Raw genomic sequence first — 25,855 nt, forward strand, 5'->3', positions numbered from 1 at the left:
TATCATGCATATGTACATAAGAAATAAAGAGATTAATTAGATTAATTTCCATAGGATGCTCACGTGGTTTGCCAAATAGTTACAGCACCTCCAGGGCAAGCTCCTCCTACCCCAGACCCCGCCCCCCCCAACCCTAGGACTAGATGACCTCTAAGACCCTTCCAGCTTCCATAGTCTGGATGGAGTAAGTGTCAACTCTCTTAAACCGAATTTGAACTCAGGTCCTCCTGAATCCAGGGCCGGCGCTTTATCCACTGGGACATCTAGCTGCCCCCCAGCTCCCATATTCTGGGGGTTACAGTTTTCCTCCCCATTTCTTCCTTTCCACCCACCCACATTCACTCCCTAGCCTCTTTCTCCACAGTCGAACTGCCTCGAAGGTGGCCTGGAAGCCTCAGAATTCAGGCTCCAAGTCAAGACCACAGGGCTTTTTTTTTCCCCCAGGTTAAATGACTTGCCCACTGTCACACAGCTAGTAAGTGTCAAGTGTCTGAGGCTGGATTTGAACTCAGGTCCTCCTGAATCCAGGAGCGGTGCTTTATCCGCTGCGACACCTAGCTGCCCCCGACCGCAGGGCTTTTTGTCGCACGTACTATCGCGACATGACCCGCCAGCAAACTGCCTTAACTAGTCCAGCAAAAAAACCTACAAAACACAGAACCTGATGCTTCAACAATTTGATCAACTCTGGGAATGAAGAGGAGAGGGCAGGGAGTGGCCCTCAGAACAAACATTCCTCCGCGTGAGGACTGGCTCAGAGATGACCCTAGGACCCTCGGAACCTTCAGGCAGCAAGCGACGGGGTCGGGGGGAGCGAAAGGGTGAGGAACGGAGGGGTGTGGTTTGGAAAAGAATGAACACGGAACACTTCCTGCGAGACCGGAAGTGGAGGCGAGGGAGGCGGCCACGGGCCCAGGCTACGGGGATGGCCGGGCGGACGACCCTGCTGGCCCTGCTGGCTGGCGCCGCAGCGCTAGCGGACGCGTCCCAAGGTGACCGGGAACCAGTGTACCGGGACTGCGTCCTCCGCTGCGACGAGTGGAACTGCTCCGGGGCCGGACTGCAGCACTTCCGCTCCCACCAGCCAATCTACATGAGTCTGGCAGGTAAGCCCCGCCTATGGAGAGGCCCCGCCTCATGGAGCCCCGCCCAGCAAGCAGACCACGCCCACGCCCCTCACCCACCTAGTGCCCCTTCCCTTCCCCTTCTTCCTCTCCAGCGTCTGTGCCTCGGTTTCCCCACGGGTAGGGTTTGGAAAGTGAGTGACAGCCCAGTGGTGACCGTAGAGATCCTGGGCCCCCGCTTCGTTCCTGGCATATCCTGGGGGTAGAAGTTAGGGGTGCAGGCAGCAAGACCCGAGTTCAAATGCGGCCTCAGACACTTGGCAAATCACTTAACCTCTCCCAGCCCGTTTCCTCATCTGTAAAATGGAGATGATAAGGGCCCTTAGCTCCTAGGGCAGTGGTGAGGATCAAATGAGATTAATAACTGTAAAATCCCCTGCACATAGGAGGCCCTATAAAAATGTTAGCCACCATCGTCATCGTTGTTACTAGATTCCACAATTAGATTGAAGTTCCTGTGTGCAGAGCAAGGTGCGGGGACGATGCAGGGTTTTATCCTTGGGCACCTGGAGCTCACAATCCCTCAGAGAGGTAATAATGCACAAACAGGCAGAATGGGTTATGAAGAGTGCTCCAGAGCCAGTGTCTTCCGAATTCTCTGAAGAAACTCCCCACAGTAGAGTTGTACAATGTAAAGGAACCATGGGTTCTCTAGTCAGGAGACCTCCGTTCTAATCTAGGTTCAGATGCCAGTTAGCTGACTGATGCCCCTCTTCTGGGCCTCAGGCCTTTTCTGCTATCATGCACTGTGCTAAGGCCATTGTTGGAAAAAAAAGACAACAACCAAAAAACAGAACAATCCCTAACCAATAAGTCTGATAAATATTTATTAAGTACCTACTATGTGCCAGGAACTGGCTGAGAATACAATTAATAAAAAGAAAGACAGTCCCTGTCCTCAAAGAGCTTATATCCTCATGGAAGGGATAACATGTACATAAATAGATATGGACCAAATATATACAGGGTAGATGAAAGAGAACCTTTAGAGGGAAAGATGTTAGCCCCTAGGGGCAGTGGGAAGGTTCTCTTACTGAAGATGGTTTTCTCATCTGTAAAATAGTGTTGAATCTGTTACCAGGTCCTGTCGATTCTACCTTTGAAACATCTCTAGTATGTGCTCCCTTAAACTCTCCTCTGACACTGCGGTACCATCCAGGTACACACCCTCAACACCTCCTATTTAGACTATTGATTGCTTGGTCTACAGTAGCCTAAATGGCCTCTCTACTTTAATCCTCTCCTCCTTCCAGTCCATCCAAGGCAATTTTCCTGACATGGAGGTCTAAGCATGTAACCTCCCCTATTTAATAAACTCCAGTGGCTCTTTGTTACCACCATGATCAGATGTAAAAATCCTGTTTGGCTTTTAAAGCCCTTTATAACTTAGCTCTTTCCTACTTTCTCAGCCATCTTGTTTGGTTTTTGTTGTTGTTGTTTTTCTAGTGAGGCAATTGGGGTTAAGTGACTTGCACAGGGTCACACAGCTAGTAAGTGTTAAGTGTCTGAGGCTGGATTTGAACTCAGGTACTCCTGACTCAAGGGCTGGTGCTCTATCCACTGTACCACCTAGCTACCCCTTTTCCCAGCCATCTTATACCTTAATTCCCCTTCACATACTTTTCTATGCAGTGACACTGGCCACCTTGCTGTTTTTTGAACAAAAGACTTTATCTTCTGACTCTGTGCCTTTTCACTGTCTGCCTTCTTTGTCTGAAATGTTTTCCTCTTCAGCTCCACCTCCCGGCTTCTCTGGCTTCCTTCAGAATTCAACTACAATTCCACCTTCTGCAAGACATCTTTCTCAATTCCCCATTAATGCTGCTGCTTTCCCTCAGAGATTACTTCCATCTTATCCTGTATATAGCTTGTTTGTACATAGTTGTTCACATGTTGTCTTCCCCATTAGAGTATAGGCTCCTTGAGAGCAGGCACTGGTTTTGCCTTTATATCCTCCCAGCACTTAGCACAATGCATGGAACGCAGTTGGGCCTTAAATGCTTGTTGACTTAACACTAGGGTTCTGAGCAGCAAGGGAAACAGGTGAGCCCTAGGGAAATACACACACACAAAATCAGGAGGACCCGAATTCAAATCCAGCCTCAGACACTCACTAGCTGTGTGACCCTGGGCAAGTCACTTCACCCTGTTTGCCTCAGTTTCCTCATCTGTAAAATGAGCTAGAGAAGGAAATGGCAAACCACTCCAGTATCTTTGCCATGAAAACCTCAAATGGAGTCGTGAAGAGTCAGACATGACTAAAACCACTAAACAATGATGCGTGTGCCCAGGCATTTACATGTGTGCATATATATATGGATATGTGTGTGTGTATATATATATGTGTGTGTGTGTGTATATGTATATACACATCAAGAAAAACATTCTTTAAAGGAAAAAAAAGAATCAGTGGAGACTAAGAAAGATTTATTTTTTGTTTTGTTTTTGTTTTTGCAGGGCAATGAGGGTTAAGTGACTTGCCCAGGGTCACACATCTAGTTAAGTATCAAGTGTCTGAGGCTGGATTTGAACTCAGGTCCTCCTGAATCCAAGGCCAGTGCTTTATCCACTGCACCACCTAGCCGCCCCTAGAAAGGTTTATTAAAGAGGTATCAGGAGAACCTGGAAAACTTAGCGTCCCAGTAGCCAAGGAAGAAAAGAACCTGGTGAGCAGTGTCTGATGCTGAAGAAATGCCCAGGAGGATGAGCATAGTAAAGGGGCTACTGGCTCAGGCGACGGGGAGGTCACTGGGGACAGAGTTTGGGGAGAGCTCTAGTTTTATAATCTGTGATCCCCTAAAACTGCTCAGAATCTTGGAATCACCCGTGACCTCCTCAGCGCTATTAGCTGCCTCTTTTTCATCCTCTCTCTCCTTGATGTTCTGTAGTTTAGGGGCACCTCTTTCTTCCGGTTACTCTTTCCTCTTTTGTCTTCAGTGACACTGCTCACCAGGCTCAGGTCAGTGACCTGATTCTCCTTCTCGCTCTTTTTTGCTGATTCATCTTCCTCTTTCTGCCCTCTAAATGTCTTCTAGGGTCCTGCTCTCAACCTCTTCTTTCAGTAGAATTTCTCCTGTGGTGATCTCATCCATTCCCATGGTTTCAATTAGCACCTCTTGCAGATGACTCCAAAATGCAGATCCCCAGCTCTGATCTCTCCCCAGAGCCATAATCTTGAATTTCCATCTGCCTGCTGGATTTCTCCACCTGGATATCACACCCACATCTCCAGCTCCACGTGTCCCAAACCCAATTCATCTTCCCCCAAAAAACTGCAGCATAGTGCAGTGGAGAGAGCTGAGAGCACTGGGTTTAAAATAAAGTGAGTCACAGGGATTCTATTCAGGCTTTAGCTCTGCTTTTAAGCAAGTGAGGACCTCTCTGGGCTCCAGTTCCTCACCTTGTATAATGAGAAGATTGGAACAGAAGCCTCCAAGGTCCTTTCCAGCCCTAATCTCTGATCATTTGATTCTTCTTCTGGCTTCCCCATTTTTACTGGTTGCACAGTCCTCCTCTGAGCCACTTGGGCTCAAAATCTGGAGGCAGTTTTGACTCTTTCCTTTCCATCATAGCCTACATCCAACTACTTGCTTCGTGGGGGAGCCTTGTGGGAGCTGGGCAGGCCACACCATTCTACCTCCAGCACATTGCTTGCACTCATGCCCCACTTCTTCCCTCTCAACACTGCCTCCCTTCAGTTAGTCAGTAAACATTTGATAAGCACCTACTATGTGCCAGTCACTGTTCTAAGGGTTAATGGTATAAAGAAATGCAAAAGATGGTCCCTGCCCTTGAGGACCTCACAGTCTAATAGAGGAGATCACATACAAACAAGCTGTACACAGGATTAACTGAAATAAGCCACAGAGGGAAAGCGCTGGAATTAAGGCAGATTGGGAGAGGCTTCCTGCAGAAAATGGGATTAATTGTGACCCCAAAGAAGCCTAGGAAATCAGGAGGCAGAGATGAGGAGGGAGAGCCTTCCAGGCATGGGGAACAGCCAGAGAAAATGCTTAGAGACCAAAGATGGAGAATCTTGTTCTTGGACCAGGAAGGAAGCAGGTGGCGATGGAGCGCAGGGGGAAGGGGGGGGGGAGGGGAGGAAGGTGTAACAGAACGAGAGAGGGCTGGGGCGCTAGGCTATGAAGGACTTTGATCACCAAACAGATTTTACATTTGATACTGGAGGTGATCAGCTGGAGTTTATCGAGTAGAGAGGTGACTATGATTAGACACTTTAGGAAAATCATTTTAGCGTCCGAATGGAAGATGGATGGGGTAGGGAGAGACTTGAGGCAGGCAGACCCACCAGCAGGCTGTTGCAGTAATCCAGGCATGAGATGTTGAGGGTCTGCCTTAGAGTGGTGGCAGAGTCAGAGGAGAGAAGGGAGCATATTCAAGAAGTGTGAAGATGAAATTGATTGGATTGGTTCATGTCCTTATTATGGATTTTTTTTTGGTGGGGCAACAAGGGTTAAGTGACTTGCCCAGGATCACACAGTTAGTAAGTGTCAAATGTCTGAGGCCGGATTTGAACTCAGGTCCTCCAGAATCAAGAGCCAGTGCTTTATCCACTGTGCCACCTAGTTGCCCCCTTATTACATCTTTGTTGTTGTTGTTGTTGTTTTTTAAGAGGCAATGGGGGTTAAGTGACTTGCCCAGGGTCACACAGCTAGTAGGTGTTAAGTGTCCGAGGCTGGCTTTGAACTCAGGTCCTCCTGCATTCAGGGTTGGTGCTTTATCCACTGCGCCACCTAGCTGCCCCCCCTTATTACATCTTAATCTGAACTTCTCCCCTTTCCTATCTAAGCTTTATACCATTACCAAAAGCTCTGACTGCATCATTCACCTGCCCCAGAGTCTTTGGTATCTCTCCATTTCCTATCACCTAAAATGCAGACTCCTTAGTTTAACATTTAAAACCCTCATAATTTGCTGTATCCTGACTTTTCAGTTTCATTTCATTTAACACTCCTTCAGAAACCCTACATTCCAGCCATCTGGTCCCTAGTCTTGCCATATATATTCTTCTAGGAGCAGGCTGTCTTCCATACCTCTGCCTTCAACTTCCTTCAAGGCCGGGCTCAGGTACCACCTCCTTCTTGCATGAGACCTTCCTGGCCCACCCCAGCTGAAATGGATCTCTCCAATCCCAAATTTTTCTTAGCCTTTTTTTCTAGGCGTTCCCTCATCTGTACCCTAGTCTACCTGTATAATAGGTGTTTGTGTACATTCTCACAATTGCCCTAGTTAGATTGTCCACAGATTAACTAAGGGGACTATGTTGTTTTTCATCTTTGTCATCCTAATGCCTCTATGTGCCTTGCACTTAGTTGTCATTTTGAAAATGTTGAATTCAGTTGTATTAAGTTAAATGGTGGTTGGGGCTCGGGTGGGCCTAAGGAATTCAGGCTACCTCTGGGCCCCAGACCAGAGCTAGAATTCTAGAATGTTAGAACTGAGGGGCCTTGAGGACCATCTAATCAACCTCCTTTTACAGGTGGGGAAATGAAGATCCAGGGGAGTGAACTGACTTCCCTGGGGTCACATAGCCAGTTAGAAGCATCCAAGACTAGAGCCCATATCCCCTAACTCCCAACACCCTAATTCCTCTTTCCACCGCTGTCAGCTCTCTTTGCCCCCATATGGCCCACATATGCACATACAGAGAGCTCTGTGATACTCACTCCCTGCAGTGTGGGAGTGGGAGCCAGGAGTTTTGAGCCATATTGGGAGATGGGGAGGTGACCTAGTTTTTCTCCATTCACATTACAGAACAAGGGAAATCTTCCCTGGGAGGTAAAGAGACAAGGAGGGGAGGAGGGGAGGCTCAGAGGGAGGTCCTGCATCAAGGACTTCTGCACGAAGTAGAAACAAACTTGGGAGGAGATGGGTGGTGGCTTGGGTAGGGAGAACCTCAGCTCAGATGGCTTCATCTCCTTTAGAGAATCAGAAAAATCTCTCTATTTGCCCAATTAACTCTCACCCTGCTTTCAGTATCCTTCTCCTAGGTCTCATCTCATCCTTCATCCATGGACATAGAGCCCAGAGTTTTAAGATCCATTTGACTACTCTCTGATCTGCAAGTTAAATTTCCCTGAGTGGGGAATCCAGATTTTTTTAAAGAGACAGTAGGGTTGGGGTTACTAAGAAATTCTTTTGTCTTTTTCAGGCTGGACCTGCAGGGATGACTGTAAGTATGAATGCATGTGGGTCACCGTGGGCCTCTACCTCCGGGAAGGTTACAAAGTTCCTCAGTTTCATGGAAAGGTGAGTTGGAAGAAAGGATGGTGATGGGCTGTTTGCAGGGAGCCTTCTGGTGAGCCGGGGGAGGGTGGTGGCCATTGGAGGGTGGCATGGAATGGCATGGTGTAGCAGGCTTCAGTGCCAGTAAGCGGCCCTAGGCTGTGTTTCTTTTTCATCTTGTTCTTATTTCTGATGGTCCAGTGGGAGGTGTGTGTTCCATCCCAGGCCTGGGGAGATCGGAGGGGTGAGCCCAGCATGAGACTAATCGGTGCTATAGAGACACAGACCTTTCAGGCAGAGAAGTAGTCATTGTTTTTTTAAATAATAAGAAAAAGCCTTCATACTATGACTTTCTTGACCTGCCATCCTGCTTTGAATTCCAGCGGTGGAGGTGGGTGATGATAATTTGATTAGTGTTAAACCACTTCCAAAATGGTTTCACAGACATAACCTTGCATTTGGTCCTCAGTAAAGCCGTGTGAGGAGACACAGGTAGGTGCAGATACAGCATGGTATTACTGTGTGAAGAAATGGAGATCCAAAAAGGTAGTAACTGGTAAGAGCTGGGATGGGGGACCAGGGCTTGGCTCTCCATCCCTGGTCTGTCCATCATCATGCATTTGCTCACCCCTGGTATTCCAAGGAGTATAGTCCTCAGCCCCAGGTGAGAGTGCAGTACCCTGTGAATTTGGGCAGACATTTTATCCTCCTGACCCATCATCCAATGGAGCTTTCCAGGTGGAAAGAAATTCTCACAGATGTATACTTGCTTTTGAATGCAGATTAACTGAATAGAATTCCTAGGTCTGTTTGTAGGTGTAAAGCAACATTGTAGGTTTCTCATCTACAAACCAGGCCCAAAGCACTGCAAGGGAATCTGGGAGTGTTCAGGACTGAGACCAAGTAAGAGGGACAGAAAAGTAGAAGAGAGGCCTGCTTTCCTGCTGACTCCAGAAGCTGTCACCTAGAGCTGTGGATGTGTACTGTGGCTCCCAGGTGACACGTGACTCTGAGCTGCTTCTTCCTTTTCAGTGGCCCTTCTCTCGGTTCCTTTTCTTCCAAGAACCAGCCTCAGCTGTGGCCTCCTTCCTCAATGGTTTAGCCAACCTGATCATGCTCAGCCGCTATCGGACCTCTGTCCCAGCCTCCTCCCCTATGTACCACACCTGTGTGGCCTTTGCCTGGGTAAGTAACTGGGCACCAGCCCACCCTAGGGCTTGATTCCTTAAAGAGGAACAGAGACCTCTTGGTAACCAGCAGTGGCATTGAGGGGATGGGGGGGTGGAGACAGTAAGGAAAGCCTTTGCAGGCTGGAGTTCCAGCCACCCCAAAGAGTGCCAAAGAAGAAAGGAGACTCAGCTCCTACCCAGTAGGAGCCCTTTTTCTAAATAGGAGGAAATGCCAACAAATGCAAATATGCAGAAAAACAAAAAACAAAATTCAGCTTGATTGAATAGAACTGAAACACTTTTTTGTAGGTACAAACAACTGCAAATGAATCTGAGGGGACAGAGGACTGAGGCCTAGTAAAAGAGTGCCCAGGAAGGTAGGGTTAATTAGGAAAAGTTTACTGGGAAGGAGGTGAGGAGATGAGGGGAGCAGTTTGCAAAGAGGGGAAGGAGATAGATGGCTTTTAAAGCCCTCCCGCCTCAGTTTGTCTCCAGCCTACCTCTCCAGGCTTACTGTCGCCTACACCTTCTAATATCACTGCATCCTACCCTTACCCTTACCTTTACCCTTCTCTGAATTCCACCCTTGCCTCTTGTCTTTGCCCCAGCTATCTTGCATGCCTGGAATGTGTTCCTTCTTTCCACTTCTTAGAATGTCCAGCTTCCTGCAAGGCTTAATGAACTCAGGCCACCTCCTCTTGGAAGCCTTCCCTGATCTCCCTACTTAGTAGGGAGAAAGAGCTCCTCAAATTTTACTGTGCATTCCTCAGTTTAAATGTCTTATTGCTTCAGTCAGATGTTAGCTCCTTGTCAGCAAGGATTTTATTGTCCCAGATGCGAGGCACAATGCAGAGCACCTCAGAGGGCCTTAGTAATTGCTTGCTGAATTGCATTCAGTGCCAGGGCAGCATGACACAGTGGACTAAGAGCTGGCCTTAGGGCTGGCACAACCTGAGTTCAGGTCCTACCTCTGACACATACTAGCATGTGTGGCTTTGGGCAAGTCACTTCCCCTCCCAATACTTAGAATCTAAGACTATAAGTTATAGAGGGAGCATCCATTGAGGGAGTTTCCTATACTGTATTAATAAGATCATAGGTCCAGTGCCCCTCCCTATTGTGTGCAAGTCCTGGTTGCCAGGTCCTGGGAGAGGTTCAAAGTAAGACAGACTTCTTGCCCTCATAGTACTGACCATCCAAGAGGGATGAAACTCAGTCAAAAAAAAAAAAAAGCCAGTCATACAAAATCAGACGGAAGGGTGTAAGGATTGGCGTGCTGCCATCGGTGGTTCAGAAGGACGAGAAATCCTCAGCCTGTCTCATTCTCTCAAAGATCATGTGTTCCTTTCCTTTTTTCAAAATTCTGGGTGTGACTTAATGCACTCACCATTGTTCCATGATCTCTCTCAGTTCTGGGAGGGAACACTTGTCCTCCCGAGAACTATCAAGTCCAGAATGCCAGTCACTTCTCACACTCCTCTCACATGTGTAGGTAAGAGGGGCAAAAGCAGAGGGGTCGGGGCAGCTAGATGGTGCAGTGGTTAAAGCACCGGCCCCAGATTCAGGAGTACCTGAGTTCAAATCCGACCTCAGACACTTGACACTTACTAGCTGTGTGGCCCTGGGCAAGTCACTTAACCCCCATTGCCTGCCAAAAAAAAAAAAAAAAAGCAGAGGGGTCTGTGAGATCCAAAGCCGGGGAGCAGGGGTGGTGTTTAGGGTATGAAGCCTTAGGCTCACAAAGCAGGCACAGGGGATCCTCTGAGGGGAAGTGGGGAAGTACAGGTCGGTGGAGGACAACACGTAGTCTAGCCAGGTTCTGTGTGCCCAGTGCCAGTGTCTCCTAAACCCTCCAGTCCCACACGACCAACTTCTTCCTAGATATCTCCCACCAGATGTCCACTGGGAACGCCCCAAACAGAACTCATTATCTCCCCCCTCCCCCCCAGCCCATCCCTCTTCTTCTCTAGGTCACTACCATCCTTGGAAGGATCACAACCTGTGACCCATTGTTGACTCTTTATTCTCTCACAGCCTCCTCTCTCATAGCCAGACAGCTGCCAAATCTTGTCCTTTCCTTCTCCACAGCATCTTACATCTTTTCCCTTCTCCCCATTCATACGGTCACGTCCCTATTTCAGGCTCTCACCACCAAGACTGTTTAGTACACCTCCTCCCTCCATATCTCACTTCTCCAGCCAGTCCTCCACACAGCTACTGAAGCATGGACCCTGCCTGATCCTGTCACTCCCCTTCTCAAAAGACCCTGATGACCATCTATTTTCTTTAAGACAAAATGTAAACTCCTTGATTTGGCATTTAAATTCCTTCCTTGTCTGGTTCTAGCCAATTGTTCCAGATTGATTACACATTACTCTCTTTAACTAATTATTTTAGCCAGACTGGCCTATGTGCTATCTAAATCTTATACACAACTTTCTCTCATCCCCGTGCCTTTGCCCAGGCTGTATCCTATGCCTGGGGAATTCTACCTGCCACCCCACCCCCACCCCCACCCCTAACTTTTCAGAATCCTTGACTTCCTTCAAAACTCAGCAGGAATGCCACTTCCTTCTACATGAGGTCTTTTCTGATCCTTCTAGTTACTTATGTCTCCCCATTTGCCTAGATTGTTTTCTGTTTATCTGATGTATGTTTTTCATTTACTTTTATGTGTATACGTTGTTTACCCCAACAACATGTAAGTTTCTTGAGGGCCTGGGCAATTTTGTTTTTTTAATCTTTGTATCACAGAGCCTAGAACATAGTAGGTATTTAATTGATTGATTCTTTTGGCTGAAACACAGGGTAAGTCTGGAAACCCAGGGAAATAGGGATGCCAGGTGGTGTGGGGTCTGGAATTAATGGCTGAATGTATTCATTAAAGTGCCTACTATGTGCCAGGCTAAACATTCTGAATTTTTGTCAGTAATTAGTCTGGAGCCAGTGTAGGGTTTTGAGCAGAGGAATGACATGGACAATGCACAGGGCTGATTCCTCTGGAGGCAGGGTGCAGGATGAATTGGAAAGGGCACCAAATAGAGAGAGAAAGATTTGTCAAGAAGGTTTGGCAGTAATCCAGGTGGGTAGTAGCAAAGGTCTGTATTGAGATGGTAGCAGTCGGAAGAGAGAGGAGAGTGCAGATCTGAGGGCTAATTTATATATATATTTTTTGGTAAGGCAATTGCAGTTAAGTGACTTGCCCAGGGTCACACAGCTAGTAAGTGTTAAGTGTCTGAGGCCGGATTTGAACTCGGGTACTCCTGAATCCAGGGCTGGTACTTTATCCACTGTGCCACCTAGCTGCCCCTTCTGAGGGTTAATATTGATAAAGAATTAGTGGGGGTTGGTGATTGGCATGAGAGAAGCAGTCGGGGTCAGAGTTAGAGGAAACACTGAGGTTTCAGACATGGTGAATTATGACCCTATCGACACATAAAGTCAAAAGGGAGATTGAGGGTTAAGATTCAGAAGCTTGACTTTGAACATGTCGAGTTTGAGGTGTGAGTGGGGTGACCGGGTGCTGATAGCCTATGGGGTAGCTGAAGATGCAGGCCAACAAAGAGCCTGAGAAAGTGGTGCAGAGCTATTGAGACACATCTGAAAGTCACCTGAGCAGAGGTAGTGGGTGCAGCTGTGGGAGCGGGAGTGACAGGTAACCGAGGGCAGAGCCTCTGGAGAGAAGAAGCCTTTGGGGGAAAGGATCGATTGAATGGATACCTGGCATGGCTCTGAAACGAGGAAGTCAGGAGAGACTGTAGCAGGAGACTGGGTAACAGCATCAGATGTGTCCAGGAGGTCAGAAAGAACAAGGCCTTGAAAATGTGATTGGGTTTGGAGAGAGCACTTATAAAGGGAATCATGAAGACAAAAAGCCAGACCGTGAGGCTTGAGGAGAGGGGCGATGGCACCTGGTAAACAGTAGGAGCTCGATGCTTGTTGAATGGCGTAAGAGTTTGTTGATGAAGGGGAGGAGAGCTGGGCTAGTCACTAGAGCTGGACTTGGAGAGTTCTGACCATGTCTGAAGTAGAAGAGGATGGTGCCAATGGAAAGAGAAATGGGATGAGAATACTAAGAGCTTACATTTACATGACGCTTTGCATTTTGCCAAGTGTGTTCTAGCCATTGTCTGATTTTCGCCTTTCAGCAACCCTGTAGAGGAGGTGCCATTTTTAATCCTCATTTTACAGGTGAAGAAACTAAGGATCAGAGATGTTAAGTGATTTTCCCAGGGTCACACAGCTGCTGAGTGTCTGAGGCAGGATTCTAACCCTGGTCTTCCTGACTCCAGGCCCAGCACCCTAACCACTGTGCTGAGAAAGAACAAGGACCAAATCTCCCTTAGTTGTGTTCCTTCTTCCTTGTTCCACACCCTTTCCTTGTTCTCCTGGCTCCAGGAAGAGCAGAGAGGTCCCCTGAGCCCACTGTGTCTGGCAGGGTCCTGTAGATAGATAGCTCTTGATCCCACCAGGGGCAAAGGGCTGATAGCAGTTGAGAAATCCAGACCAGGTTTGGATGATAATTCTGGAAAATGAGGGCAGCCCTATCTCCCAGGACAGGTCATAACCAGGACACAAGGAGGTCAGTATAACTTCCCTTTTAGATTGATGGCCAAGGTGGGGAAGAAGGTGGGCCGAAGGGCTTCACCAGTCCCCTTCTCCTCTCCTCCTCTGCTTTCAGGTCCCCTTAGAGAGACCGCCTGACTATGTGTTCCTCATTACACTTTTGCCTGAGTTCTGTCTTAGCTTCTCACACCTTCACTTGTCACATGAGAACAAAGCATTCCTGCTTGAGTTCTCTCAACCCAGTTCTCTAAATTTTCCAGATGAATCATAAGACAGGAAGGGGCTCCTGGGGTCCTTGTCTTCAGGGAGGCCAGTGACTAAGTATTCCAGGTGGTTACCTGGAAAGTGTCAAGGTTTTCCCTGATTTGAAATGTGTTGGGACCCTTGCTCTGCCGGGACTCAGACTGTTCTCTTCCTGACCTTGAGCATTCTCCTCTTTAAAGGGACCAGGCCTTCCAAGAGAATGAACCCTGACTTCTTGTTGACCCTGGGCTCTCCAGGGATGGTGAGATAGGAAAGCGGGACCTCTCTTCTACTCGGCCACAGCCTTCACTTTGGCTTATCTTAGTTTGCTAAGACTGGGGCCCATAGAACCCAGAGAGCATGGCCATTTACATGGGTTTCATAATTTACCTTTCAGTTTTGTCTTGGTCTTTAGGCCTTTGTTTGTTTCTGGGAAAATAAGGGATTTTGTTCAGCGTGGAGGGTCATCTGAGCAGATTTATTTGTCGGCTTCTGGAGGGACCTAAGGGGGAATTCAGAACTCTGCTAGACTCTAGGATCCTGCATTACAGGACTGGTAGCCCTGGGTCTCCCCTGCTGGGGAAGCTGCCCACCAGGGCTGAGGCACATCCTGTCTTGGAAGGATGGCAGCTCCTATGTTTTTATCTCCTTGTTCTTGGGGCTGGGTAAGTCTACACCCTTAGGCTGGGAGCTGTGCAGCAGGGGTCATTCATAGCCTAGACAGAGCTGCTCTGTGGTCTGCTGGGATGGGGAGCTCCCTCTGGCCCCAGGGACTGGGCCGGGCACGGCAGGCGTCTCTACCCTGTTCTGGAGCCCAGAGACTGAGCAAGGGGCCCAGAGGCATAGTACTCCCTTCACCTCCCCTGCCTTCTTTTTCTGCAGTCAACACACTCCTCCCCTTTATTTAGCCTGGAAAAGAGAAAGTAAAGGTGAGGACCTAAGGCCTGTTTTTGAATGGGTCTGCAGAGGCCAGGCCTCTGCTGGGGCTGAAGATTCAGCAGGAAGGACGGAGGTTAGACATCAGAAAGGACTTCCCAGCTGTCCCGTGTGGGAGTTGTGACCTCTTCCTCCCTGGGCCTCCCCCCCACCCCCAAACAGGGGGTGAGATGTGGCGGCCTCTTGGAGGAAGGCATTCCAGATGACAGCAGCCTTCATATTTAACATTCTGACTCCCAGCTTCCAAGGCTCAGAGCTATTTAAAGACCTGCTTGTCTCAGAGGGAGTGTTGGTGACAATCCTGAGTATTAGGTCTTAACACCAGGGTTTCACGATGCTTGATGGCATGGAGCACGATTTTCAGCCAGCGGTTTATTTCATTATTCTAGCTTCTTTGCCTTAATAGTTTTATTTTGCAGATGCCTAAAACAGGCTGCCCACACCTGCTCTGCCCTCCTCCCTGTGTCCCTGCAGCTCAGTAGCCCTGGATGCTTCGGGCTCTGAGGTCTCTTCTCCGTGGTGTTTATGTATGCAGGGCTATTGGCGCCTGCTGGGCCCCCTGTTATCCGATCTCCTCCAGCAGTGCTGTCTTATTGGCAGGGTCACTTCAGCCCTGGCCCCAGCCCCTGTCTCCCCTTCCCTCCCCCCAGGTTGGGGGTGGGGCAGGGCTGGTAGGACTAGAGCTTTGGTTTGGACTGGGGGTTTTGGGACCTTGGCCTCTCCTTGCTGCTCCTCCCTGCCCCGAAGGGGAACCCAGCTAGTGCCAATGACCCCCTCCCTGACAGCTCTCCAAGCAAATCGAAATAGAATCTGTTTCTCCCAGACTAGGAGTGGGGGTGGGGTGTCAGGGACGGGGAGGATGTGAGTGTTTGGTCCCACACCCTTGACTGCCCAAATGCCAGCTCCAGAGATGACTCTTGGTCACCCAGACAGGAGCTAGAGTTACAGCCCTGGAGAATTTTTAGAGCTGAGGGGATCTTAGAGAGCATCTAGTCTAGTCCCTTCATTTTACAGCTGAAGTGGAACCATCCAGGGACTTGTCCAAAGTCACAAAGAGTCTGTAGCAGAGTCAGGACTAGGACCTGGGTCTGTAGATGCTCAGGCCTGTGCTCTTGTCACTCCATTACAGGAATAGAGCCTTACCCACCCTGAACACAAGCCTCTTTTCCACTCCCCCTGAGACAAGGACAGGGGCATATTTCCCACTAGAGGGCAGTGAGCCCCAGGGCCTTGGGACATGAAGGAGCAGGGGAGCAGCAACGGTTCGAGGGCCCAGTCCTGTCCCTTGGCCTGCCTCTTAGCAGGGCATCTAGGCCACAGTAGTGATGGGGACTTGGGATACCCCAGGAAACTGGAGGAGAAAAGGATTCTTCTCTCCTCTGAGGAGCTAAGCTCATGCTGAAAGCTCCCAATTCAATAGTGCTTTCAGATTATTGAGTGTAATTCAGCCAACATTTGTGAATCCCTACTCTATCTGGGGCTGTGCTTGATGAAAGGGACTCAGATAAAGATGAAAGCCTGTAGAACAGGGAGAGGAGGCAGGGTTCAAAGCCTGCCTCTAATTGGGCAGTCACTGCACTTCTGGAGGCCTCAGTTTCCTCATCTGTAAAATGAGGGGATTAGGCTAGAAGCCTATGAGGTCTGAGTTGAGGAAGCTGAGACTGAGAGAGTCCAAGTGACAGGGTCAGAGCAAGGACTTGAACCTTAGTGTCTTTAAACCCCAAGACCACTTCACCAGCCTTGTTATTCTCCTGGAAGGGCCCAAGTAAGCCAGTAAGATGGGGTCAGAAGAGGAAAAAAACAAACCGGTCCTCCCACTAAATAGAGAGGTGGCTGGCTTTTCAGACAGGCACAAGGCAGAGCAGAGTGGCAGGTCTTTATAAATGAAAGGGGCATAGGAAGAGGAATGGGGCCAGGCTCCCCAACACTTCACCCTGGGGGATCCTGAGTCCAAACCAGGGGAGAAGACAGGCTTCTTCTTCATTCCCAACTACTACTTAACTGGGCCCATTTCACGCCTCCCCCTTCCTGTAGTGGTTAACAAGGCAGCTGGGTGACTGCCAGTCCATTCCCTGCCGGCTGGCTCCCTTCTTGGCTCTCAGGCATCGCTGGCACCAGGTCCTCTGTTCTCCTTCCAAATTAAACCTCGTCTGCTTTGGGAAACCTGCCCTACCTGACTTTCAGTGTCCCTTCTCTTCCTTCCAACCTCAAGGCCCAGCCCCAGTCACTTGTCATCTAGTAACTCCACCCTACCCCCTTGCCCACTATCCTTAAAAGCACAGCTTGGTAGACCCCCTCTCCCAATCTGATCAGGCTCCTCAGTCACCCAGCTAGTTACAGACAAAATGCCATCGAAATCCTTACTGACAGAACTTTGTCCCCTTTTCCTGACCGTCCCCAGAAGAGGCAAGCTGGGGTGAAGGAAAGAGAAAATGAAGTGGGGGGGCGGTGTGAGATATGTACTCTAGTGGCCTGGGGGATGGGAGGGATGTGCCCTTCGGTGAGGGAGAAATGGTCACTCGGAGTCATTGAAGATAGAACTAAAGGGAATCTGGGGGACTGTCTAGTCCATCCCTTCTGGAAAAATGAGACCCAAGAGGTCAAGTGACCTCCCTACCCACAGTTAGTTACCCAGCAACATGGCCGAGGCCAGAAATGATGTCTCTCAAGTCCCACCTGGCAGTCAACAAGCATTTATTAAGTACCTACTGTGTGCCGGGCACCAGGGATCCATTCTCGCATGTAGCACTCATCCAGTCATACCATGTTGTTTTGAGCCCCACAGGGCCATGCTTGGCTTTGGGGACATCTCTCCACTCCTACTTCATCAGCTTGTCTCTGAGTTCCCCACTCCAAGGCCTCCCAGCTCTGTGTCCTCTTGTCTGCCCTCTGCCATCCCATCTATGGAGTAACTAACACCCCTTACTCTCCCCTGCACCCTAACGTGTGTCGGTTTGGTCTTGCTTAGTCCTTATGCCTTTTCCCAGCCCTGCCCTCTCTGGCCACCTCTAGGGCCTTCTCAGTCCCCACTCAGGCCCGATTTTGGTCCCCCACCCAACCCAAGGCCCTACTTTTCACTCCAAAATAATTAGGGTCTCATTTGCAGGATGCTTAGCATCTAGTTCTATGTAATTAATTTTCTCTCCAAAGGCACAGAAATGATCCTCCTCCTTTCCCCCCTCCCCCCACTCAGCCCTCTGCTCCCCTTTGTCTGTGCCCCTTTACTCCTCCCTATGGTCTCCAGCCTAGGCTCTGGCATAGCAGGTTGGGCTGGCCTAGCCTGGTTGGGCTCTTCAGTATCTTTTGTGGTGGGATCAGCTTGATCTTAAAGTCTGACACACCCCACGCTGACTGCCCCCCTCCAAAAAAAAAACCCCCAAAACAAACTCCACCCTGGGATCTGACTCCTCACCCCCAGCCCAGAGGCTGAGGTCACCTGTCTGCTCCATACCTGTTGTCTTTGGGTGGAGGGAGCTGGCCTCGACCACTGCCAGGGAGGAGGTGTGGCCCCTGGGGGCTGTTGTCTTAGAGATTGGGTAACTTGGCCAGCCTGAAGAAACAGCTTCCCAGGCCTGCGCAAGACTTTGCCAGCACTGCTGCTCCTGAGTCCCTGGCTGGGGGAGAAGATGATGGAAAAGAACCACAATTTGGGGCTGGGGATTTCTCTAGTAGGTCCAAGAATTGGTTCTGAGTCTTCCTTAGCCATTTGGAAAACTGCTTGCTTTCCCCAGGCCAGAATGAGAAGCTAAATGTTTGGAATGGAGGGTTTATACAGATGATGGCTGTGACTACTGTAGTGTAAATGAAAAGACTCCCCCAACCCCAAAGCCCGAAACTGAAAGCTGCCTAAAAGGAGATAAGAGAGGGCCCCCTCCCTTCTCTCTTTGCCGAGATGGGAGACTCAGGGTGTGGAACATGACGTATGCTGTCAGACTGGGCTGATGTGTTAGTTTTGCTGAACTGCGCCCCCCCACCCCCCCCCCACACACACCTTTTTTTGGATAGGGTTTTTGTAGGGATAGCTCACTGGGTGGGGGAGGGGTGGACAGTGAAATGAAAGTGATAGAAAAACAAAGGATATTGATAAAAACATCTTTTAAAAATGTGAGGATGTAGAATTAAAAGCCAGAATTTGGAGGCTAAGTGGGGAGGCCCCTGAGACAGAGACTTAGGGAATCACCACATGATCAGTTGGAAGCTAGGCTGGAGAACCGCCCGCCCCCCCCCCCATGCTGTTCTGTTAGCCAAGGCCAAGTCTAACCTCTTGCTCACTGCACTTACCCTAATCCTCAGGTCTCGCTCAATGCCTGGTTCTGGTCCACAGTATTTCACACAAGGGACACCAGCCTCACTGAGGTGAGTATCTTTCTCATGGCCAGGGAACCTGAGGGGCCAAGGGTGGGGCAGGGGCTGTGCATCCTTCCCAAGCTCTTCTGTTCTCACGCTTCTCATGCCCCCATGTCTCTTCCCACTCTGGGCTGGGGGAGTGGGGTTAATTCCCTGACTGACAGGGAAAAACCACATCCACCTTCAGAATCTTGCCTGCCTGCTTCCCCCCACCCCACCCCTATCCTACCTCTTACTCATGAGGGAAGCAGGTATAAACTCTCACTCATCTTGACACTTTCCTCAGAAAATGGACTATTTCTGCGCCTCCACAGTGATTCTGCATTCCATCTATCTGTGCTGTGTGAGGTGAGTGCCCCCCTCCCTACCACCAGTAAGGCCCACCCAGCTGGTCTGGGAACGAGTTCAGACAGGTACAGGTAAAAGGATGAAAAAAGTTTCTCATGATTCTCCACCCCCCCCACCATGGTCCATTTGTCAAGCTCTCTGGCCCCCCCCCCCCACTCCATTTTCTATGACCCCATTTCACATCTAGGTTGTCATTATTGAAGAGGTACAGGGGAAGGGATAGTAGAGTAGGGAATCATACAAAGCAGACACCAGGGGAATGGATGTAAGGCCCCCATTCTTTGTTTTTGTCTGTGTCAGAGGCCATTGTCAGGGGCACTCAGTCCAGTGGCCTCCAGGAAAATGGATGACTGGATCTGAGTGGCTCTGTGGTGGTGGTTGGGGGGTTGTCACAGGACTTTGGGGCTACAGCATCCAGCCGTGGCCAGTGCCTTCGGGGGGTTCCTGCTGCTGCTGCTAGCCGCCCACATCTCCTACCTGAGCCTCGTCCACTTCGACTATGGCTACAACATGGTGGCCAACGTAGCCATGGGTGAGGCTGGGCTGAGGGTGAACTGGGAAACCATGTGAAAAGAAGTGGTGTGTTGGGTTAAGAGAGGTAGGAGCAGCATAGGAAGATTCTAGAGAGACACACAGCAAGACCCTAGTTTGAGTTTTCTTCCAACCTGTAGAAATAACTGGGTTGGGCTTCAGTGGCAGGGGCAGAGACCCTTTGAAGTGGGGCAAGGAGAGAATTGTGCTGATACTGGGGATCTGGTGGATGAGGTGGGTTTGAAGAGAAGACAATGAGAAGGCCTGAGTGGAAGTTGGGGGGGGGGCTGAGAAGTAAAGAGGATATACAGGGGAGGGTAATGGTCATGTGACAGGGAAGGAGAGAAACTGGGGTATAGGACAAAGGGAGTCTGCAGAGAGATTTGGTTAGAGAAGGAAGTCGTAAGGGAAAGTTAGGGGAGTTGGGATTGGAAAAGGAGGAGCACTTGGAGGCCATAGGGTCAGAGTCCAGTAAGAAAGGTGAAAGAAGTCCAGGAGGGGAGAAGGGTTCCTAGATGCCCTCACCGCGTCCCTGGGGTTCTCCTTCCCCAAGGCTTGGTAAATCTGGTCTGGTGGCTGGGCTGGTGTCTCTGGAACCAACCTCGGTTGCCTCACGTGTGGAAGTGCGCTGTGGTGATGATTCTGCTGCAGGGGCTAGCTTTCCTTGAACTGCTGGACTTCCCTCCCATCTTCTGGGTCTTGGATGCCCATGCTATCTGGCATATCAGCACCATCCCCATCCACTTCCTCTTTTTCAGGTTGGTACCCACCATGCCTATCTGCCCCTCTTCCAAACTCATGCCCCATACTCATCCTCCACAGGAAACGTGCCCATCTTCCTTTCCTAGGCTCCTATTCTCCAGCCCCATGGGTGCCCCTTGGCCACTGTCCATCTGTATCTCATGCACCAACTGACTTTGCCACCAGCCTCCTCTCCCTCCCCCCAAATTGGAGGATGGAAAAGGGCTTTAGTTTCCATCCCTAGAGGTTCGTTATGTTAGATTCCACCTTTTCCTCCTGGGCTGATGAGAAGGGACTCGGTTCTCTTTTTTGCCCTCGGTAGAAAGGTAGGTGGGGTTGAGGGCCCACTTCCTTTTCTTATTCACAGTTTCCTGATGGATGACAGCCTCTACCTTCTCAAGGACATCCCCATCCCACTAAAGATGGATTGAAGGGGCTGGGGACAGCTTGGCTTCATCCTGGCCTCGGCTCTGGCCATTGGGAGCTACAGCCCACGGGGCGATGTGTTTTCTTCCCTTTACTCCCTAAACTTGGCCTCTGGTCAGGGGAGGAGTGACTCCAGGACTCCACCCCTTTCTCCATGCCATTGCCCTCTCGCTGCCTTCAGAGCACTGTTGGACTTGAGCTCTCTCTCCCGTTCCCTCCAGACTCTGTGGGCTTAGTGGCTGAGCCAGACCATTGGATGAACACTCCCCCAACACTCCCCCACTGCCCTACAGAAATGTAAAGGCTTCCTTCCCTCACAGGGAGTGTGCACCCGGCACAAGTGCTCAAGGGAAGCTTCCTTCTACCCCTCAGAATGTCCACACTGCCTCCGTCCCCTGTGGGCTTCCCCAGACCTGTCTTCCTGCCCATGGTGGAAGTAAGGAGGGGGGGCTTTCCTTTTCCTTTTCCAACAGGTGCCCTCCCCAATGGTACCACTAGGTGGCGATGGATGCTAGTTGTCTGGCGTCCCCAGGTGGGGGCTACTGATCTCACCCCCCACCCCCCCAGGAGAGATACAGAGGCCCCATAGAGTAAGCCTAGAAGAAGCAGGCCCCTGCTTTGTCCACACACTCAGGAGGAGTCACCACCTTCCCCTTGTAGGGCCCCAAGCCCGTCTCCTTCCTCCAGCCAGGCAAAGAGCCAGAGAAGCCCAGCCACTGTTTGGCTCTTTGTCAGAGTGGCTCATTCTTTCGCTTCTCAGGGAAAAACGGGGTGTGAGTGTGGGCACGTTCTTGGGGATTCAGTCAAACTTGGCTTCCTAGCAAGGCACCCCGCTAGGCAAAGGAGGCCCTGCAGTTGGCATGGGGTTGTGTGAAGGGTTTGAATGAAGGGTGTGAGTGTATGTCCCCTCTGCAGCCCCCCTCTCTCTTGGTGCCCTTCATTTCCTCAGCCCCTTCCTTCCCCTCTCCAGCCCTTTGTGCAGGGATGACCCCAGTCCCATCAGGGAGCCAGACTCTTGAGCTAGGAAAGCAACTCTCCTCAAGGTCCTTCCTGTTACCTAGCTTAGGTACCCCTGATCGGCAGCCTCCCTGCTAGCACCAGCGCTAGGGACCTTCATCTCTCTGACCCCTAAGTCACTTGACCTTCCTAAGTTCGGTTTCTTCATCTGTAAGATAGGGGCAATGATCCCTCTAGTACCCACCTCACAGGGCTGTTGTGAGGCTTCAAGGAGATCATGTATGTAAAATGCTTTGCAAACCTTGAGCTGTTCTGTGTGGTGTTTTTGCATTTTCAGGGAAAAGAAGGGCATCGAGGAGAGGGGGAAAAGACGATTGTTCAGGGAGGGGAATCTTTCTGCCCTTCCCAAAGGTTGGGTCTAGGGGCTGTGCCAGCACAGCTGGGCCCAAGTGAAGGTGACCCCTGCCAGTTGCTGGCAGCCCTGGCACATTCCTGCTCTACAGGGACACAGAGTGCCACTTTGTCGGTCCCAGAGGAAGACTTAAGGGGAGTTGGAGCTCTTTCTCCTACCCCTCCCACCCCCAGTTTGAGGACTTGGGGGGAGGGGTCCTGTGTGGTGCCTGTGACAGTGAAAATACATGAGGGGAGGGAGGAGGAATGCCCCTAATAGACCAATTCAGAACCTTGCCCTCCTAGGCCAGTACTGAGTGTGTGGGAAGAAGGAGGGAAAGGAGAGAGAGGAACTGAGAACCAGGGATGACATGTGGAACCATGTGGGTAAGGGGGATATACGCAGAAACAGGTGATGGTTCGCCATCTCTGTTGGGTATTTGGCCAAAGTAGGGGACACACCACCCCCCACCGAGGTTCCTCTTCAATCTCATGATTTTCCCTAGGCTATCTCCTCCAGCCTCCCTTTTCCTTTCCTTCCTAATTTTTTTTGGGGTGGGGGGAGACAGGGCATTGAGGGTTTGAGCTAGGAAAACAACTCTCCTTGAGGTCCAGGGTCTCACAGCTTTGCCACCTAGCTGCCCCTCCTTCCTACTTTCACCTCAGACCCCTCGGCTTAGAAACACTCAGTAAGGGAGCAGCTAGGTGGCTCAGTGGATAAAAGCACCAGCCCTGGATTCGGGAGGACCTGAGTTCAAATCCAGCCTCAGCCACTTGACACTAGCTGTGTGACCCTGGGCAAGTCACTTAACCCTCATTGGCTCCCCCCCCCCCGAAAAAAAGAATATAGTAGGATACCCCTCAATGAAAGTCTTCAAACAAAAGAAACACTCAGTAAGGAGGCTCAACCGACTTATGCAGACAGCAGGAGAAAAGAAAACTTTATTGAACAGGCTACTGGATTCTTGTGTCCTTCCTCCATCCTCCCCCATGCCTAGCAACAAGAGACTTCCAGACACCTATGAATTTTCTGTGAGAATCTCAGTGACTAAAGACACCTAAGAAATGGGGCCTATGTTTTTGATTGTGCCACCTCAGGCATCAGTGCAGACCCTGAAATGAATGGGCACCAGACATAGGTCCTTCATGCCGCTGTCTTCTGTGCCCAAACAAAGAAGATGCCTTTGACATCATCCACACCAGTCTGCAGGTGTGCAGGCATGGTGTACGTTCGGAAATCTCGAACCCGGTACCCACTTCGACGCAAAGCTTCTCTCACCTCTCCCTCCTGTATGGGAACCACAGACAGCTTGGCCTCCCCTGCCAGGTACCAGGACTCCTCCAGAGCTCCTATGAGCAGGAGGTGCCCACTGGATCTCAGCAGGGTGGTGATGTGGTCCAGAGCCCTCTGGAAACTGGCGTAGTCAGGGCTCACGGCCTCCAGGCAGAAGGCTGAGACCAGGGCATCGGTGGGCAAAGGGGCCGAACTCCCAGGACCCAGCGGCTGGGGCTGGTGCACATCAATGGGTAGAATCCTCTTCACTTTGGAACGAAGCTGGCGCTCCTTCTCCTGCCAGGATTCTCTGTGCAGGTAGACAGGGATGGCATGAGGACCCAGACTAGTAGACTTTTTTGGGGGGTGGTGGGGCAATGAGGATTAAGTGACTTGCCCAGGGTCACACAGCTAGTGTCAAGTGTCTGAGCCTGGATTTGAACTCAGCTCCTCCTGAATCCAGGGCCCGTGCTTTATCCACTGGGCCACCTAGCTGCCCCCTCCCCCCCATACTAGTAGATTTTCAAACTCCAAAGTGCCTTAATCTCCCTGAGAGTTCCCCAGATGTCCAAATTCCAGTTCTGCCTGTTGCCAATGAGGTCCTTCCTTTCAGCCCCATGCTGGCCTGCTGCTTAGCCCTTTCCTGTGTGATGGGCTTTACTGTTCATACCTAGCTTTCTTGGGCGGCACCTCCTATTTCTCCATATAAGAAGCTCAGTTACTGACTTCTTTCTAGTTTTCCATTTGTGGTGACTACCCATGGTTAATTTCTCATGTTCCACCTACCATACCGGGGAATGGCAGCAGTAGAGCCACTGAAATCTGGTTATATCTGTTCTCCCCTCCCTCCAACTCCCCTCTGTCTCCTTTCCCCTTCTCCCCTCCTGTCCTCAGGCTCCTCACTCATGTCTAGCCCACCTTTGGCAGCTCACTTACCCTTTGCCCTCAATGAGGCAGACACGTTGACTATAGGGGCTCCAGTCAAAGGCACCAGGGTCCTGTCGGAGCCAGACCCCCAGCTCCTGGCGATTCACCTCCAAGAAGTCAGTCATAGTGATGTCCTCAAAGTGGGCACAAGCGCTGAGCAGCTGGTACACAGTGGGGCCAGAGCCAATATCAATGAGGCTATGACCACTCACCTCACCTGTGGGACCAACAGCCGACTTTCTAGTCACAGCATCCCTCCCCCTCCGCCTCTGTCTGTTTCATTCTTCGCCTGTTTCGCTTTTCTGTTCTCTCCCTACCTCATATGTTTGCCTCTGGCTCGGTCTTTCTCTGTCGCTCACCCTAAGCTCTACCTTTCTCTGTCCCTATCCGCCACCCTCTGTCTCTGTCTTTCTACACGTAGATTGTTGTTGTTGTTGTTGTTGTTTAAGCTCTATTAGTCTGTGCCCGTCTGAGTTACAATCACCTTTCTCCAACTGTGCTTGTTTCTGTTTGAAGCTCCCCTTCCCCTCCCACGCCGTGCCTCAGTTTCCCCCGGCTCTCGAGGCTCACCCGTGGCAAAAGTCTCGGCTAGACATCGCAGTTTCCAGGGTCCCACACCATCTGCTTGGCGCAAGTCCCCTCGAGGGGGTCCATAGTTGTTGCGGAGATAGGCGCGGGGCTCGAAGAGCTGGTAACTGGCCGCCACCGCCGCCCTACCTGGGTCCGAGGATGCCCCAGTCATCGCGTCTTTATCCTTGCTGCTCATCCTGCAACTCGCCAGCCTGGACTCCCGCCCAGGTCAGAGCTATATATCGCCTGCTGGATCCCCGCACCCTAGGCCCATCCATCTCTCCCCACATCTATCGGGGCCCAGTGCAAGAGCTGTGGAGCAAGCCCCCGCCCCCACCTGACCGCCTACCACCACCGTGGACTGGAAGGATGAGCTGCCCCAGGCGACAGTCCCTATGCTGTTGAACCCATCCATCTCGCTTAGTGTCAGCAGCCGCCGGAGCACAGCGTCCCGCTTGCGGGGTGGCGGGGGAAGGCGGGAGGGAGAAGGAGGGACAATGTCTGCCCGAGGCTTAAACACCGGCTCCTGGTCCCAACCACGCTTCGGATGCATCTTCGTGCCCAGCTCCGCTGCTCCCTCCCACCCAGAGCCCACCTCTCGGGTCCTTCTCCAGATCGTTCCAAATCAATTCAACCAACGTTTATTAAGCTCTTACTGTACCAAGGCCAAGCACAGTACTAGGCACTTGGAATACAAAGGCTTTAAAAAAACCCATCAGTCCCTGCCCTGGAGGAGTTAATGTATACACCCTCTAGCCCCTACCTCTCCAAATCCTCTTGCGGTCTACTCTGATCCCCCAGTGCTGCAGTCTCACCCTCTCTCCCGTGTGGTGAAAAGACCACTGCTTTTTAAGTAAAAATTGTCCTTTAAGGGGAGCAAGGCCCTTCACATATTCTATTCACTTCATCCTCAGTACAACTATGCATTAGGTATTATTACCATCTCCAGTTTTCTGTTGTTGTTTAGTCTTTCAGTAGTGTCTGACTCTTTGTGACCCTATCTGAGGTTTTCTTGACAAAGATACTGGAGTGGTTTGCCATTTCCTTCTCTGGCTCATTGT

The 25,855-nt window shown here is 50.6% G+C and overlaps 2 protein-coding genes across 2 annotated transcripts; one reads left to right on the forward strand and one right to left on the reverse strand.

Moving 5' to 3' along the window:
* The first annotated feature begins 621 nt into the window (after nucleotides 1-621).
* Nucleotides 622-21,268, forward strand: PGAP3 (post-GPI attachment to proteins phospholipase 3). Its single transcript, XM_044004481.1, has 8 exons — nucleotides 622-1,106; nucleotides 7,297-7,394; nucleotides 8,403-8,555; nucleotides 18,578-18,640; nucleotides 18,918-18,979; nucleotides 19,375-19,511; nucleotides 20,064-20,268; nucleotides 20,619-21,268. The coding sequence occupies exons 1-8, from the start codon at nucleotides 761-763 to the stop codon at nucleotides 20,680-20,682; spliced, it is 1,128 nt and encodes a 375-aa protein (XP_043860416.1). The 5' UTR covers nucleotides 622-760; the 3' UTR covers nucleotides 20,683-21,268.
* A 1,689-nt stretch (nucleotides 21,269-22,957) lies between these two features.
* Nucleotides 22,958-25,329, reverse strand: PNMT (phenylethanolamine N-methyltransferase). Its single transcript, XM_043962349.1, has 3 exons — nucleotides 24,795-25,329; nucleotides 24,234-24,441; nucleotides 22,958-23,607 (listed from the first exon to the last, which is right to left on the reverse strand). Exons 1-3 carry the CDS (start codon nucleotides 24,988-24,990, stop codon nucleotides 23,169-23,171), a joined length of 843 nt encoding a protein of 280 aa, XP_043818284.1. The 5' UTR covers nucleotides 24,991-25,329; the 3' UTR covers nucleotides 22,958-23,168.
* Between the last annotated feature and the right edge of the window lie 526 nt (nucleotides 25,330-25,855).

This window comes from Dromiciops gliroides, chromosome 4 (assembly GCF_019393635.1).
Source record: "Dromiciops gliroides isolate mDroGli1 chromosome 4, mDroGli1.pri, whole genome shotgun sequence".
NCBI classification, from domain to species: domain Eukaryota; kingdom Metazoa; phylum Chordata; class Mammalia; order Microbiotheria; family Microbiotheriidae; genus Dromiciops; species Dromiciops gliroides.